The sequence below is a fragment of the Anomaloglossus baeobatrachus genome, chromosome 5, assembly GCF_048569485.1.
Source record: "Anomaloglossus baeobatrachus isolate aAnoBae1 chromosome 5, aAnoBae1.hap1, whole genome shotgun sequence".
Taxonomy (NCBI): Eukaryota; Metazoa; Chordata; class Amphibia; order Anura; family Aromobatidae; genus Anomaloglossus; species Anomaloglossus baeobatrachus.
This window is the reverse complement of record NC_134357.1, coordinates 579043590-579059537: the sequence shown is the minus strand read 5'-3', so window position 1 is coordinate 579059537 and position 15948 is coordinate 579043590. Positions and strand designations below refer to the sequence as shown.

Sequence of the window (15948 nt, the reverse complement as noted above, 5' to 3'; positions counted from 1 at the left end):
CATCAAGCCGTGTGACGTCAGTGAGCGAATCAGGAACCACCACGCATTGCACATGCTCACCCTCCTGCCTCTGGGAAAAAGAGGCGGGATCCTCGGTCTCACAATGTGGAGAGATAACGGGAATCTCACTGCTTCCCTGAGCAGTAAACCTCTGCACATTGCGCAGCCTCGCAGACCTTCGGGGCCGCTGAGCAGGAGAGTCTGCGGCAGGCCAGAAATGGGAGACCGCTTCACTCCTTGTAACAGGAGAACCACTAGGTGTCACCCTTCTGCTGCCTCTCTGAGAAGGTATCTCCTGCACACTGCGCAGTCTGGCAGACCTTCGGCGCTGCTGAGCAGGAGTGCTCGTGGCAGGCAAGGAATGGGAGACTGCCTCAGTCCTTGCCTCAGGAGAGCCACGAGATGTAACATTACCCCCCCGTCTAGGCCCCCCCCCCTGTCCGTGCTCGAAGGCCGCTATCAAACCCGGGGCGCGGATATGATCCTCCAACTCCCAGGATCTATGCTCCGGACCACGGCCGGCCCACTCCACGAGGTAGTACCTCTTGCCCTGTATGACTTTTGTCTCCACAAGTTTTGCCACCTCAGGGTCGTCGGACGGGGAGTCGGTTTGAGCCGGCAGGGACCCCGAGAATTTATTAAGTCGTACGGGTTTCAGGAGGGACACGTGAAAGGTGTTGGCTATAGCCCAGCGTGGAGGGAGCTGGAGTCGATATGCCACTGGGTTTACCTGCTGTAGTACTTTAAACGGACCCAGATACCTAGGGGCGAATTTGGCTGCCTGTACCCGTAGGTTAACATTCTTAGAGGACAGCCATACTAGGTCACCAGGGGCGAAGGATGGTGCAGGGCGGCGGCGAACATCAGCCGTTGTCACCATCCGGTCTTTAGCCCTTTTAAGAGCCTCTTGGGTGTCATCCCAGATCTCCCGGGCCTTGGTCGCCCAATCCTCCACTCTAGTATCGGGTGACGTAATGGGCATCGGAACCGGGATTCTGGGATGTTGTCCGTTATTGAGTAGGAACGGAGTCTGGCCAGAGGATTCATGGACCGAATTGTTAATGGCAAATTCGGCCCAAGGAAGGAGGTTAGCCCAGTTGTCGTGGTGCGCGGATATAAAATGGCGGAGGTAAGTTACCAAGGTCTGATTAGTCCTCTCCACTAGTCCATTGGTCTCGGGATGGTATGCGGAGGAGATGTTCAGCTCTATCTGCAGGAGCTTACAGAGCTCTCTCCAGAAGCGAGACGCGAACTGGGGACCCCGGTCGCTCACCACCTTGTCAGGCATGCTATGCAACCTAAATACATGCCGAATGAACAAGGTGGCAAGAGCACGTGACGTCGGGAGTCGTGGGAGAGGCACCAAGTGGACCATTTTAGAGAAGTGGTCCGTGATGACCCATACGACCCTGTGCCCTGCTGACTTGGGCAGATCTCCCAGGAAGTCCATCCCCACCACTTCCCAGGGACGATCCGGCACTGGCAGTGGGTGAAGAAGACCTGCCGGTCTCTGCCGGGACGGCTTATTCCGAGCACACGACATACAGGCTCCCACATATTCCTGTATGTCCTGGGGTAGTCTCGGCCACCAATAATGCCTGGTCACCAGGTCTCTGGTCCTTTTGACCCCAAAGTGACCCCCGACCTTGGAGGCATGGGCCCACGATAGCACCTCGTTCCGTAGTTCAGGGGGAACGAGGGTTTTGCCAGGTGGCACCTGGTCCAAAGAAGTGGGAGTGACCATCCTCAAGCTGTCCGGGGGTAGTATAAGACGAGGCTCCTCCTCGTCCTCCTCCAACACAACCATACAACGTGACAAGGCATCGGCCCGTACGTTCTTCTCATCGGCCAGGTGGCGGATAATAAAGCGGAACCGGGAGAAGAATAAAGACCAACGGGCCTGCCTTGGGTTCAGGCGTTGTGCTGTCTGGAGGTATGTGAGGTTTTTGTGGTCAGAAAAAACCTCAAATGGATGCTCCGCCCCCTCCAGGAGATGCCGCCATTCCTGGAATGCTAGTTTCATCGCCAGTAACTCCCTATCCCCTATGGAGTAGTTCCTCTCGGCCGGAGAAAAGGTCTTGGAGAAAAAGAAACACGGATGTTTCCTTCCTCGTTCGTTTTTCTGGTACAGGACTGCACCTGCACCAACCGAAGAGGCGTCTACCTCCAGTAGGAAGGGTTTGGAGATGTCTGGACGATGAAGGATGGGAGCTCTGGAGAAGTGAGTTTTGAGAGTGTGAAATGCCTCTACCGTTTCCCGTGTCCATGCTTTGGGATTAGCGCCCTTGCGGGTAAGGGCAATGATGGGTGCTGCCACCGTCGAGAAGTTGGGAATGAACTGGCGATAATAATTGATAAACCCCAAGAATCGCTGGATCGCCTTCAGCGAGCGGGGCTCAGGCCAGTTCATCACTGTCTCCAACTTCCCCGGATCCATTGCTAACCCCTGACTGGACACTATGTACCCCAGGAACGGCAAGGATTCCTGTTCAAAAACGCACTTTTCCAGCTTAGCATATAACGAATGGGTGCGGAGCCTCTTAAGTACTCGGATGACATCCCTACGATGGGTGGTAAGATCGGGGGAGAAGATAAGAATGTCATCCAGGTATGCAACCACGGAAAGATACAAATCCCGGAAAATGTCATTCACAAAGTCTTGAAATACGGCGGGGGCATTGCAGAGTCCGAAGGGCATTACTAGATACTCGTAGTGACCGTCCCTGGTGTTAAAGGCGGTCTTCCACTCATCGCCCTTTCGGACTCGCACTAGATTATACGCCCCGCGTAGATCCAGCTTTGTGAAGACCTTTGCCCCGCGGAATCGATCAAATAGCTCAGTAATGAGGGGCAAAGGGTATTTGTTCTTGATTGTGATTGCATTTAATCCCCTGTAATCGATACAGGGGCGCAGATCCCCTTCCTTCTTCTGCACAAAAAAGAACCCTGCACCAGCCGGTGAAATAGACTTGCGAATGAACCCCTTCGCCAGGCTGTCCTGAATATATTTGGACATAGCCTCCGTCTCTGGAGCAGAGAGTGGATACACTCTGCCCCTAGGGGGCTCGGAGCCTGGCTTCAGGTCTATTCGGCAATCATATGGCCGGTGGGGAGGAAGAGTATCTGCGGCCCTTTTGGAAAAGACATCCCTGTAGGCCTCATAAGGTGTCGGTAAACCCGGCCCCTCAGTATTCCCTGAGGACCCAACCGACCTAATGGTAGCGGGTGGTTCGGTAGTCACGAGGTGCTCTCTACAGGATCCTGCCCAGGATGAGATCTCCCCTGTTGCCCAGTTGAGTATAGGAGCATGCTGTCTCAACCAGGGAAGGCCCAGTAGGATCTCATCCGTCCCCCCTGGAAGCACCAGGAAGGACACCTGCTGATGGTGTCCCGGTGGTACATCCATCCTGAGAGGGATGGTGATCTGGGTGATAGGATCGAGTAGTATGGACCCGTCGACTACCCGGACCCTGAGTGGCTTGGGCAACAGAACCAGGGGAACTGAGTATCGGGTTGCCAGGGAGATCGAGATGAAATTGCCTTCAGCGCCTGAGTCCAAGCAAGCCAGGGCAGAGAAGAGAGTAGTGCCGAACTGCAACTGGGCGCTGATAGTCAACCTAGAGGGAGAAGTAGCGTCTAGAGTCCCCCCTCTGATAGAAACTAGATGCTGTCTTTTCCCGACGGTTTGGGACATAGGGTAGCTATGTGTCCCCTCTGCCCACAGGAAAAGCAGATGACACAAGACCGAGAACCTGGGGCAGAGGAGACCACCTTGGACACCTCCATTGACTCCACGGAGTCGCCTACAGGACTGGCTGGGGGACCTGTCTGATGGAAGACGGGAGTCAGACGCTTTTTAGGCCGAGAAGACGTGGGTGCTGAAGAGACCTCGAGCCTTCGCTCCGCCTGGCGGATGTCTATGCGAGAGGCAACCTGAATCAAGGACTCTAAAGTGGCAGGCACCTCACGTGTGGCCAGTGCGTCTTTGACAAACCCTGCCAGGCCCTCCCAAAACACAGGGACAAGGACCTTATCCGGCCAGTCCAGCTCTGCGGCCAGTGTCCTAAAGTGTACAGCAAAGTCCCCGACTGAAGCAGACCCTTGCCGAAGTCGTAGGAGGCGCAGCGCGGAATCGTGGGTGACTTGAGGCCCGAGGAACACCATTCTCATGGCCCCAAGATAAGCTGCTAAGTTATTCACCACACGATCTCCGCGCTCCCACAACGGCGTGGACCACTTCAGCGCTCTCCCTGTGAGCAGGGACTGGACGAAGGCTACCTTCGCCTTCTCGGTAGCGTAAAGAGTCGCGGACAGCTCTAAGTAGGTGGTAACCTGGTTTATAAAACCACGGCACTCAGAGCTGTTGCCGCTAAAGCGCTCTGGAAGCGCAAGGCGAGGAGACCTTCCGCCCAAATAGCACAGCCTGGGTAGCCGCCTGGGTGGCGACTGTCGTCAGAGTAGTCTTATCGGAGGAAGACTGCTCCACTGCTGCCAATCGTGACTCCAACTGCTGCACATAACGCAGCAACTGCTGCTGCTCTTCAGCCATAGCCAGACCTTTGGCGCGACCGTAATGTTACGAGGGGGACCCGGGGAAGCGTGCCAAGATGGGAAATGGACTGCTTCCGCCGGTCAAGGTCCACTGTGCGGTGTAAGGGACCGCCGCTATGGTGGGTGAAGAGTGAGCGGGTTGATGCTAGCTATCGTCTGGAATGTCACAGACGATCTATGTACACCGATCTGCCCTAACCCGTGAGGGTTGTATGGCACAGATCTCACGGCTCGGTGTACCTGTTGCACGGGGAAGCACAGAGGTGCCCACGCACGTGTGCCAGTGGAAGTCACGAGAATATGGCACGAGGGTAGCACAGAGGTGCCCACGCACGTGTGCTTTCAATAACCAGGTGAGTCCAATGGAGACTTGAGGAGCTCACCTGGGACAGGAACACGGCCTGTTGACGGGGGTACTGCCGGAGCAGCAAGGCAGGAACACGGCCTGCAAACGAGGTACTGCCGGAGCAGCAAGGGCCAAGCCCACAAGAGACAGTAATGCCTGAGCAGTGGCATGGCAGCACGCTGCCAGACATCCAAACATAGAAGGACGGTCGCGCGCCGCCATGATGGCAGGGGGAGCTTTTAAGGAGGTGCAGCTCCACCCGAGGGCGGGCGCGAGGCGGAGATGACGGACTTGACCCAATCAGGGTCCACGACGTCCCAGCCTGGCCAGTCAGGATTCACCACGTCACCAGCCTTGTCATCAAGCCGTGTGACGTCAATGAGCGAATCAGGACCCACTACGCATTGCACATGCTCACCCTCCTGCCTCTGGGAAAAAGAGGCGGGATCCTCGGTCTCACAATGTGGAGAGATAACGGGAATCTCACTGCTTCCCTGAGCAGTAAACCTCTGCACATTGCGCAGCCTCGCAGACCTTCGGGGCCGCTGAGCAGGAGAGTCTGCGGCAGGCCAGAAATGGGAGACCGCTTCACTCCTTGTAACAGGAGAACCACTAGGTGTCACCCTTCTGCTGCCTCTCTGAGAAGGTATCTCCTGCACACTGCGCAGTCTGGCAGACCTTCGGCGCTGCTGAGCAGGAGTGCTCGTGACAGGCAAGGAATGGGAGACTGCCTCAGTCCTTGCCTCAGGAGAGCCACGAGATGTAACAGTGCGTCTTATAAGCCGAATATACGGGGGGGTGTATATATATATGTACACTGCAGGGTCCAGGGGAGGTGGGGGCGCTGTGCTGGGGGCAGGTGAAAGCTGCGGCGGCAGCGTTTGATCTCCTGCTCATATAATATGCACAGCTGCTGTCCATCTCCGGTGGTGCTGAAATCGCACCGCAGTGAGAGGCTGGGGCAGCGGTGCATATTATATGTCTCTGCGCGCCCCTGTGATGGTACATTCCCCTCCTGTGTTAGATTTGGCCCCCATGCTGCTGCTCATTCTAAAATAAAGAAGCTTTACTTACCCCCTGCAGCGTTTCTCCCCATGTCCCTGCTTCCACTGTGATCAGGCAGGCAGAGATCTCAGTCTGCTGTGCCGATCACATGACCGGCACTAGAACCAGGAAGTAAGGAAGAGAAGCACGGAGGGAGACAGGAGGGAGTTAAACTCTGCAGGAGATAAGGAAAGAGGGTTTTATTTTACTATGGGCAGCAGCCTGGGGGCGATATCTAACACAGGGGGACTTGTGCGATCTATAGGGGCCATGGGCAGCACTATGAGGGCGATATCTAACACAGGGGGACTTGTGCAATCTATATAGGGGCCATGGGCAGCACTATGGGGGCGATATCTAACACAGGGGGACTTGTGCGATCTATAGGGGCCATGGGCAGCAGCATGGGGGCGCTATCTAACACAGGGGAACTTGTGCAATTCATAGGGGACCATAGGCAGCACAGGGGAATGTATGCAATCCATAGGGGGCCATAGGCAGCACAGGGGAACGTGTGCAATCCATAGGGGACCATAGGCAGCACAGGGGAATGTATGCAATCCATAGGGGGCCATAGGCAGCACAGGGGAATGTATGCAATCCATAGGGGGCCATAGACAGCACAGGGGAACGTGTGCCATCACAAGGGGGCTATATTCAATATAAGGGGGCCATATCCAGATTAAGGGGGCTAATTTTAGGATGGGTGGCTATGAGGGACATATACCCTATATGATTTGTTAGAGGGACACTGGCATTATAAGATAGACCCCATTTAACATTAAAAAAAAAATTCTCTTTTCCTTCACCAAATTTGGGGGTGCGTCTTATAATCAGGTGCGTCTTATAAAGCAAAAAAATACGGTACTTACATTCCATACGACCTCGCTGTGGGTGGTGAACATCCACTTCCTGAAGGGGGATGGACGTTCGGCGTCACAGCGACGTCACACAGCGGCCGGCCAATAGAAGCAGAGGGGCGGAGATGAGCGGGAGGTAAACATCCCGTCCACCTCCTTCCTTCCGCATTGCCGGCGCGATGCAGGTAAGATGTGTTCATCGTTCCTGAGGTGTCACACACAGCGATGTGTGCTGCCTCGGGAACATTGAACAACCGGACGTTCAATTTTTAGCTAATGAACGACGTGTATGCGATCAATGTTTTTTTGTACAATCCGAATCGCACATCGGTGTCACACGCAACAACGTCACTAACGATGCCGCATGTGCGTCACTTACGACGTGACCCCGCCAAAACATTATTAGATATATTATAGCGTGTAAAGCCCGCTTAAAGCAATAATTTCATTAGATAATTTTTGGTAGTTTAAAAATTTGGTATTTCAGTGTGCGGTTGTAACTTTTTTTTTTCTATTATCTAACTATCTACACACACACACACACACCAGCCTGTCTCCTCTTCAGCTTTAGACTCCTGCAATTAAGAGACCTTTGGTCACATGACATGATGTCAAAAAGGTTCTTAAGCAGTCCTATAATCGGTATATAAACACTGGGGTCGCTAGAAAAATGGGGGCCCAGTGAAATTGCCCAGTTTGCTCTCCCTTTCCCCTAATACAAGTCCTGCATTACAGCCTGTCTTCTGTTCAATTCTTTGAGACTCCTGCAATTAAGAGACTGAATAGGATAACTGAAGTGAGCACTAACATATATATATGAGTGCAAGCCAAAAAATACATACTATATAAGAATAAGGCTGCACATCAAACTTTGATGTGCAGCCTTATTCCTGCAATTAAGAGACCTTTGGTTACATCATGTCACATGACTTCATCAAAGGTCTTTAAACAATCAACCTTAGAATACAACTAATGGGGTCCCTAAAGGCCCCGTCACACGCTACGATATATCTTAACGATATGTCGGCGGGGTCACGGAATTTGTGACGCACATCCGGCATTGTTAGAGATGTCGTAGCGTGTGACATCTCCGAACGACTGTTAACGAGCAAAAATACTCACCTTATCGTTGCTCGTTGACACGTCGTTCATTTCCATAATGTCGTTCCTCCTTCTGTGCGCCGGTTGTTCATCGTTCCCGAGGCAGCACACATCACTACATGTGACACCTTGGGAACGACGAACACAGCTTACCTGCGTCCCGCCGGCAATGCGGGTGGAAGGAGGTGGGCGGGATGTTACGTCCCACTCATCTCCGCCCCTCCGATTCTATTGGGCGGTCGCTGTGTGACGTCGCTGTGACGCCGAACGTCCCTCCCCCTTCAGGAAGAGGATGTTCGCCGCCCACAGCGACGTCATCCGGGAGGTAAGTACGTATGACGGGGGTTCACGACATTGTGCTCCACGGGCAACGAATTGTCCGTGATGCACAAACGACGGGGGCGGGTGCGATCGCTCATGCAATCGCACGATATATCGACACGTGTGACGGGGCCTTAAGAGAGTGGGGTTCCTGAGAAATTGCACAGTTGCAACGCTGGCCCTTACTGTAACTAGGGCTTATTTTTAGGGTAAGGCTATGTACGCACGTTGCGTACTAGCCCTGCAGAAATTTCTGCAGCGATCTGAAGAGCACACGTGCGCTTCAAATCGCTGCAGAAAATGTCCGTAGAGAAAAAAAAAAAAGCCGATTTCATGCGCTCTGCCTGCAGCTCCTGCCATAGACAGAGCAGGGGCTGCCGGCAAAGCACACGGAAGACGTGACATGTCACTTCTTAGAACGCAGCGCTTCGGGCAGCAGCCGAAGCGCTGCGCTCTAAGACGCCACGTGCGCACGGCCCCTGCACAATCTCCATAGACTGTGCAGGGGACGCAGGACGCATGCAGTTACGCTGCGCTACAAAGGGCAGTGTAACTGCATGTTTTTACGCAACGTGCGCACATAGCCTAATGGAGTATTCGTGAACCCTCTGCAGGTCTTTGAGTTGCCATCATAATGACATAGAGAAGACACTAGAAACAAACAGCAGAAGAAGCAGAAGCAAAGAAAATACAGCTGAAAAACCAGAGCAGAAAGTCTAAAAATGTAAACACAAAATTAGTGCAGAAAGTGCATGAGTAGATATCTCTTACTAGATAGAGCTGGAGGAAACACATCCTGAGGAACATCGGGGTCTTCTTGTTTACAGTCCTGTGGGAGAAGAGGACGGGGACATCTCTCTGGTGTTGTCTTCTTACTGGATAGAACTGGAGGAGACACATACAGGGACTGAATTCCTTCCTTACATACAGATAATTATAGGCCGTGTGTAATTAGTCCTGTCTATTACCTGATGATGTGAGGGGCTGGGGAACCTCCATCATGACGTCCTTGTACAGATCTTTGTGTCCTTCTAAATACTCCCACTCCTCCATGGAGAAATAGACGGTGGCGTCCTGACACCTTATAGGAACCTGACACATACAATGATACCGTCACCCCCGATCCCTTCATAGCGTTACTGTATAATGTCCCAGCATTCCCAGCAGTGTCACCTCTCCAGTCAGCAGCTCAGTCATCTTGTAGGTGAGTTCTAGGATCTTCTGGTCATTGATGTCCTCATGTATCGGGGGGTGAGGTGGAGGCCCCGTGATTGGGCTCAGGGGTCTTCCCCATCCCTCAGACACAGGGGCCTGACAGCGCTCACTAGAGGTCTTCTTCACTACTGTGTAATCCTGGTTATGGAGAGACACAGTAATAAATCTCACTCCAGACATTTCCAGAGTCCTCACCTCTCCAGTTCTGTCCATCTGTTATTCCCATAGATAAGAATGATGTAATGTGACGTCATCAGAATCTCTCACCTCTCCAGTAAGCCGGAAGAGGATCTCTAGGGTGAGGTGTAATATCCTCTCCGCCATCTTGTCCCTGTCCATATCCATCCTTCACGGGGCAATCAGGAGAATTCTCTTCTATAGAAGATCTCCACTGAGAGGATCCGATATTGTAGGGACCTGAATGGGGAGAAGATGACGATGGAACATCATAAAGAATCCGCTGTAATAATACAATTACTGGAGATACAAGAAATCTCTTTCTCTATAGGGAAAACACTGAGAATATAACAAGATGGAGACGACATTTCCCAGTACAGAGGCCGGAATATCAGCAGAACGTATGTGACCGAGACAGATAGAGCCGCCGCCATTATATCTGAGGAGCAGAGAGGAACCTCCCCCGCCACAAATAGTCTCAGAGCTGAAGGGGTTAATGCCGCCTGCCCCAGTAATGGGGAATCTCCACACACCTCCACCTGCAGAGCCGCACACTAGATATATGGCTGCTCTGTGCTTACAGGACCTGTGATGATGTCACATGGAGGGGAGGAGTCAGAGGTCACATGATCAGCTCCTCAGTGTATGTTAGTCGCTGTTTCGCAGTTGGCAGCGTTGTGATGTAACGCTCTGAAGTGATTGTTTTTCCGCGTTGTAGGAAATCCCCATGGATAACGCCATCTGCGCCCCAAACACTGAGGCCAGGATTTCCCGGCTGAGGACGGGGTCTTGAATGTCTTTTTCTGGCCCGAGCCTTGGTGCTGATATTCCATGGACTGACGTTTCGGCTCCAGTCCGTAGTGGTGTACACAAGCTTCGTCTCCTGTCACAATTGAATGCAGAAAGGCGTCACCTTCATTCTCGTAACGTGAGAGGATTTCCTGGTAAATGTCCAGTCTGTGGCTTTCATGTCAGACGTCAGCATCCGGGGCGGCCATCGTGCACAGATCTTCCCATAACCAAGCAGAGCAATAATGTGACTACACGTTCCTGTGAAATGCCGATTGTGCTTACAATTTCTCTCTGAGTGATACGACCATCATCCTGAATATGTCTATGTTTTCCATGTGTAACTCCGTGGTTGCTGTCACAGAACGTCCAACTCTTTCTTTGTCACACAAGTCAGACGTTCCCGCCTCACCATCTTTAATATTACCACTGGCCCAACGACGCACAGTGCACATCAGCACAATCACCATACACGGCTTGTATTCTCTGATGAATCTCCTTTGGGGTGACACCTGCTGCTGTCAATAAATCAATGACAGCACGTTGCCTAAATCACATTGACCGACCGTCTACGCTGGGTCCATTCTCACTGTAACAACACAACCGTTCATTGCTAAGGTTTCCCACCAACTGGAGCTGTAGAGGAGAGTCTACTGAACAGTCCAGTACCTGCTCCATACCAGCGCTGCCATCTGCTGAAGAGTTATGGAGGTGGAGGCATTTCTTTTCATTCAACCCTCATATTAATGTTTTTGGCCCTACAGCCCCATTTCTCTGATCTGCGCTCAGTCCCGGAGGTTCGGCGCTCTCTGTGTTATAGATTTGGAGCATCTTGGTAGACGTCTCTTCAGGCCTCTCATTTAGACCTCGCTCACACTGTTGTAAATTTTCTCATGCATCAGACTCGGGTGTGGAGCCGAGTGTCATTCACTATAATTCGATTCCTTCATATACAAGAATCGGATGACATGTGCGGAGAAGATGGAGAGATTAAAGGGTTTATCTGGTGCTTTTTTTTTTTTTTAAACTATTAGGCTACAGAGATACATGTAGGTGGATACCAACTACTTACCTGCTCTGCTCTGAGCTCGTCTCTTTTTGCACAGAGGTCATGTTACATAGTTGCATAGGTTGAAAAAAGACCTAGGTCCATCTAGTTCAACCTTCCTCCACCAATTATACATTTTGTCATTAAGTCATTTATAACCGTCAATGTTCTGTACTGAGGAAATCATCCAGCCCTTTTGTAAAAGCTGTTATAGTATCTGTCATTACTACCTTTTCCATGAGGGCATTCCACAGTCGGACTGCTCTAACTGTAAAGAACCCTTTCCTATTTAGGTGCCGGCATTACTTTTCTTCCACTCGCAGTGAGTGCCCCCTGGTCCTTAGTATTGTTTTTCGAAGGAATAAGTCATGTGCCAGTCCTTTATATTGACCACACATGTATTTATGCATATAAATGGGATCTCCTCTGAGATGTCTTTTTTCTAAGCTAAACATATCTAACTTTTTCAACCTGTCATCATATGGGAGGCCTCCATTCCTTGTAGTAGTCTAGTTAGCCGCCTTTGAACTGACTAACTTCTGAACGTTCTTTTTAAAATGTGAAGCCCAAAACTGGATCCCATATTCTAGCTGTGGCCTTACAAGTGATTTATAGACAGGTAACAATATGTTGGGATCACGGGATCTAATCTATCTTGCAGAAATCTCAATCACGTTGATTTACACGCACTTTCTCAGTCTCTTTTCCATCTTGCAGACATTGCTTCTTCACACGATGGAAATGCTGCCTCCACGTTATCCAACACCACCATCTCTGCAGCTCTCAAATCAGCTGCCCCCCTCACACACACCAAAACCCGCACCATAAACAGGCAACCCTGGCACACAAGTCAGACTAAAGAATTGAGACGGGCTTCCAGAATCGGTGAGCGCAGTTGGAAGAGGTCTCATTCCGCCAAGCAATTCATTGCAAACAAACAGGACCTCACCACTTTCAAATCTGCACTCACTGATGTCAGGAAATTTCCTCCCAGCCTCATAACACCACACATTGTCTGCCCTCCTACACTTCATCTAGCTCACTTTCACTCTTTGATCTGGTCACAGAAGAAGAAGTCACCAGGCTCCTCGCATCTTCTCGCCCTACTACCTGCACCAGTGACCATATTCCCTCACATCTCCTTAAATCTGTCACCCCAGCTGTCACCACTCACCTAACTAAAATATTCAATCTTTCTCTCTCCTCTGGTGTCTTTCCCTCCTCCTTCAAACATGCCAGCATACACCCATTACTTAAAAAACCATCCCTGGACCAAAATTGTGCCGCTAACTACAGAACTGTCTCTAATCTCCCATTCATCTCCAAACTCCTGGAACATCTGGTCCACTGCCGTCTAATCCGCTATCTGTCAGATAATTCTCTCCTCGACCCTCTACAATCTGGTTTCCGCTCCTTACATTCTACTGAAACTGCTCTTACTAAAGTTTCTAATGATTTACTAACAGCTAAATATAATGGTCACTACTCCCTGCTGATCCTCCTGGATCTCTCTGCTGCATTCGATACTGTGGATCACCAGCTCCTACTCACTATGCTCCGCTCTATCGGGCTCAAGGACACCGTTCTTTCCTGATTCTCCTCTTACCTCTCTGACCGCTCATTCACTGTATCCTTTGCCGGCTCCTCTTCCTCTCCTCTTCCCCTTATGGTCAGGGTTCCTCAGGGTTCAGTCCTAGGCCCCCTCCTTTTCTCTCTATACACAGCTTCTATTGGACAAACAATCAGCAGATTTGGTTTCCAGTACCATCTCTATGCTGATGACACCCAACTGTACACATCTTCTCCTGACATCACCCATGCACTATTACAAAATACTACCGATTGTCTGTCCGTTGTCTCCAACATCATGTATTCCCTCTATCTAAAACTGAACCTATCAAAAACTGAACTTCTCCTGTTTCCTCCCTCTCCTAACCTTCTAAAACCCAATATTACCATTTCTGTGTGTGGCTCTACCATTACGCCCCAGCAGCACGCCCGCTGTCTTGGGGTTATATTCGACTCCGATCTTTCCTTCACTCCCGACATTCGTTCACTTGCTCGTTATTGTCACTTCCACCTCAAAAACATCTCAAGAATTCGACCTTTTCTTACCGTTGACTCTGCAAAAACTCTTACTGTCGCTCTCATTCATTCTCGCCTGGATTATTGTAACTCTTTACTAATTGGTCTCCCTGTTACTAAACTCTCACCTCTCCAATCCATTCTGAATGCCGCAGCCAGGATAATTTTCCTCTGCAACCGCTTCACTGATGCCTCTGCTCTTTTCCAGTCATTGCACTGGTTGCCCATCCGTTACAGAATCCAACATAAACTTATCACTCTCACTCACAAAGCTCTCCACGGTTCCACACCACCCTACATCTCCTCCCTCATCTCTGTCTATCACCCCACCCATGCCCTCCGCTCTGCTAATAACTTAAGACTGACATCCTCAACAATTCGAACCTCCCACTCCCGTCTTCAAGATTTTTCACGAGCTGCGCCTATGCTCTGAAACAAACTACCAAGAGAAATCCGATTAATTCCCAACATCCACACCTTTAAGCGGGCCCTAAAAACGCATTTCTTTAGACTAGCCTATCACCTCACTGCCCTGATCTAATCTAGTCCCTTTCTGCCCTTCCAAAAAAATGTACTTCCAGTTCTCGTCCCCTGTACCTGTATAAATTCTCACTGACGGGTTCATGCAGCTGCTTTTGAATGCCCTATTAAATCGATGGCTGGACCATATATGACAAGCTTTTCTCCCCCCATTCACCTTTTGTGTCTCCCCTATTTCCTCATAGACTGTGAGCTTGCGAGCAGGGCCCTCACTCCTCCTGGTATCTTAATTTTGTTATTTTGTATTGTCTCATATTGTCTGTACATGTCCCCTCTTAATTGCAAAGCGCTGCAGAATATGTTGGCGCTATAGAAATAAAACATTATTATTATGCTGCAAAACAAACCTACTTCTCATCTCTCATATCTTCTCTATCTAACATCCCTAAACAGCTATTCAACACTTTCAACTCTCTCCTCCGTCCCCCAACACCACCTCCCTCTCCTCTCATCTCAGCTGAAGACTTTGCCTCTTTCTTCAAGCAGAAGATTGACAACATCAGAGGGAGCTTTAGCCCACAATCACCACAGCCACTCCTCACAACTACTTAGCCTTCTTCCTCCAAATCCAGCTTCTCCATCATGACAGAAGATCATTTTTCCACTCTACTCTCAAGATCACATCTCACGACCTGCCTGCTTGATCCACTCCCATCCCACCTCATCCCCAATCTCTGCACAGTCTTTATCCCAGCCGTAACCCATCTCTTCAACCTATCACTAACAACTGGTGTATTCCCTTCATGCTTTAAATATGCCTCCATCACAACTGGTGTATTCCCTTCATGCTTTAAATATGCCTCCATCACACCCATCCTCAAAAAGCCCTCCCTTGACCCTACCTCTGTGTCAAACTATCGCCCCTTATCACTTCTCCCCTATGCCTCAAAACTTCTGAAACAGCATGTTCATCTTGAACGGTCCTCCTACCTCTCTTCCTGCTCCCTCTTTGACCGGTTACAATCTGGCTTCCGACCCCATCATTCCACTGAAACTGTCCTAACCAAAGTCACTAACGACCTACTAACCGCAAAAGCCAAGCAACACTACTCTGTCCTCCTCCTCCTGGACCTGTCCTCTGCCTTTGACACAGTAGACCATTCCCTTCTACTACAGATTCTCTTGTCTCTGGGCATCACAGACTTGGCACTATCTTGGATCTTCTCATACTTAAACAACCGAACTTTCAGCGTCTCCCACTCTCACACCATGTCCTCATCTCGCCCCTTCTCTGTCGGTGTCCCCCAAGGTTCAGTTTTTGGACCCCTGCTGTTCTCCATCTACAGGTTCAGCCTGGGACAGCTCATAGAGTCCCACAGCTTTCAGTATCATTTCTACGCTGATGATACGCAGATCTACCTTTCTGGACCTGACATCACCTCCTTACTAACCAGAATCCCACAATGTCTGTCTGCTATTTCATCCTTTTTCTCTGCTCGATTCCTAAAATTGAACATGGACAAAACAGAATTCATCATCTTTCCTCCTCCTCACTCAATCCCCCCACCTGACATAACCATCAATGTCAATGGCTGCTCACTTTCCCCAGTCCCACGTGCTCGCTGCCTGGGAGTAAGGGGTACTTGGCACACTACGACATCACAAGCCGATGGTAGCGATGCCGAGCACGATAGTCACCGCCCCAGTCGCAGCTGCGATATCTTGTGATAGCTGCCGTAGAGAACATTATCGCTACGGCAGCTTCACATGCACTTACCTGCCCTGCGACGTCGCTCTGGCTGGCGAACTACCTCCTTCCTAAGGGGGCGGGTCGTGCGGCGTCACAGCGACGTCACACGGCAGGCGGCCAATAGAAGCAGGGGGGCGGAGATGAGCGTGACGTAAACATCCCACCCACCTCCTTCCTTCCT

General features: G+C 50.8%; 1 protein-coding gene across 1 annotated transcript in view; it reads right to left on the bottom strand.

Annotated features, from left to right (window-relative positions):
• LOC142313116 (uncharacterized) overlaps positions 1-9699 on the bottom strand; it is a 325022-nt gene extending 315323 nt beyond the window's left edge. The window contains exons 1-3 of the mRNA XM_075352101.1: positions 9397-9699; positions 9192-9315; positions 8995-9108 (exon numbers count right to left, since the gene is read on the bottom strand). Coding sequence (XP_075208216.1) covers positions 8995-9108; positions 9192-9315; positions 9397-9651 — 493 coding nt within the window. The 5' untranslated portion in view covers positions 9652-9699. The remainder of the gene's footprint in view (positions 1-8994; positions 9109-9191; positions 9316-9396) is intronic.
• Between the last annotated feature and the right edge of the window lie 6249 nt (positions 9700-15948).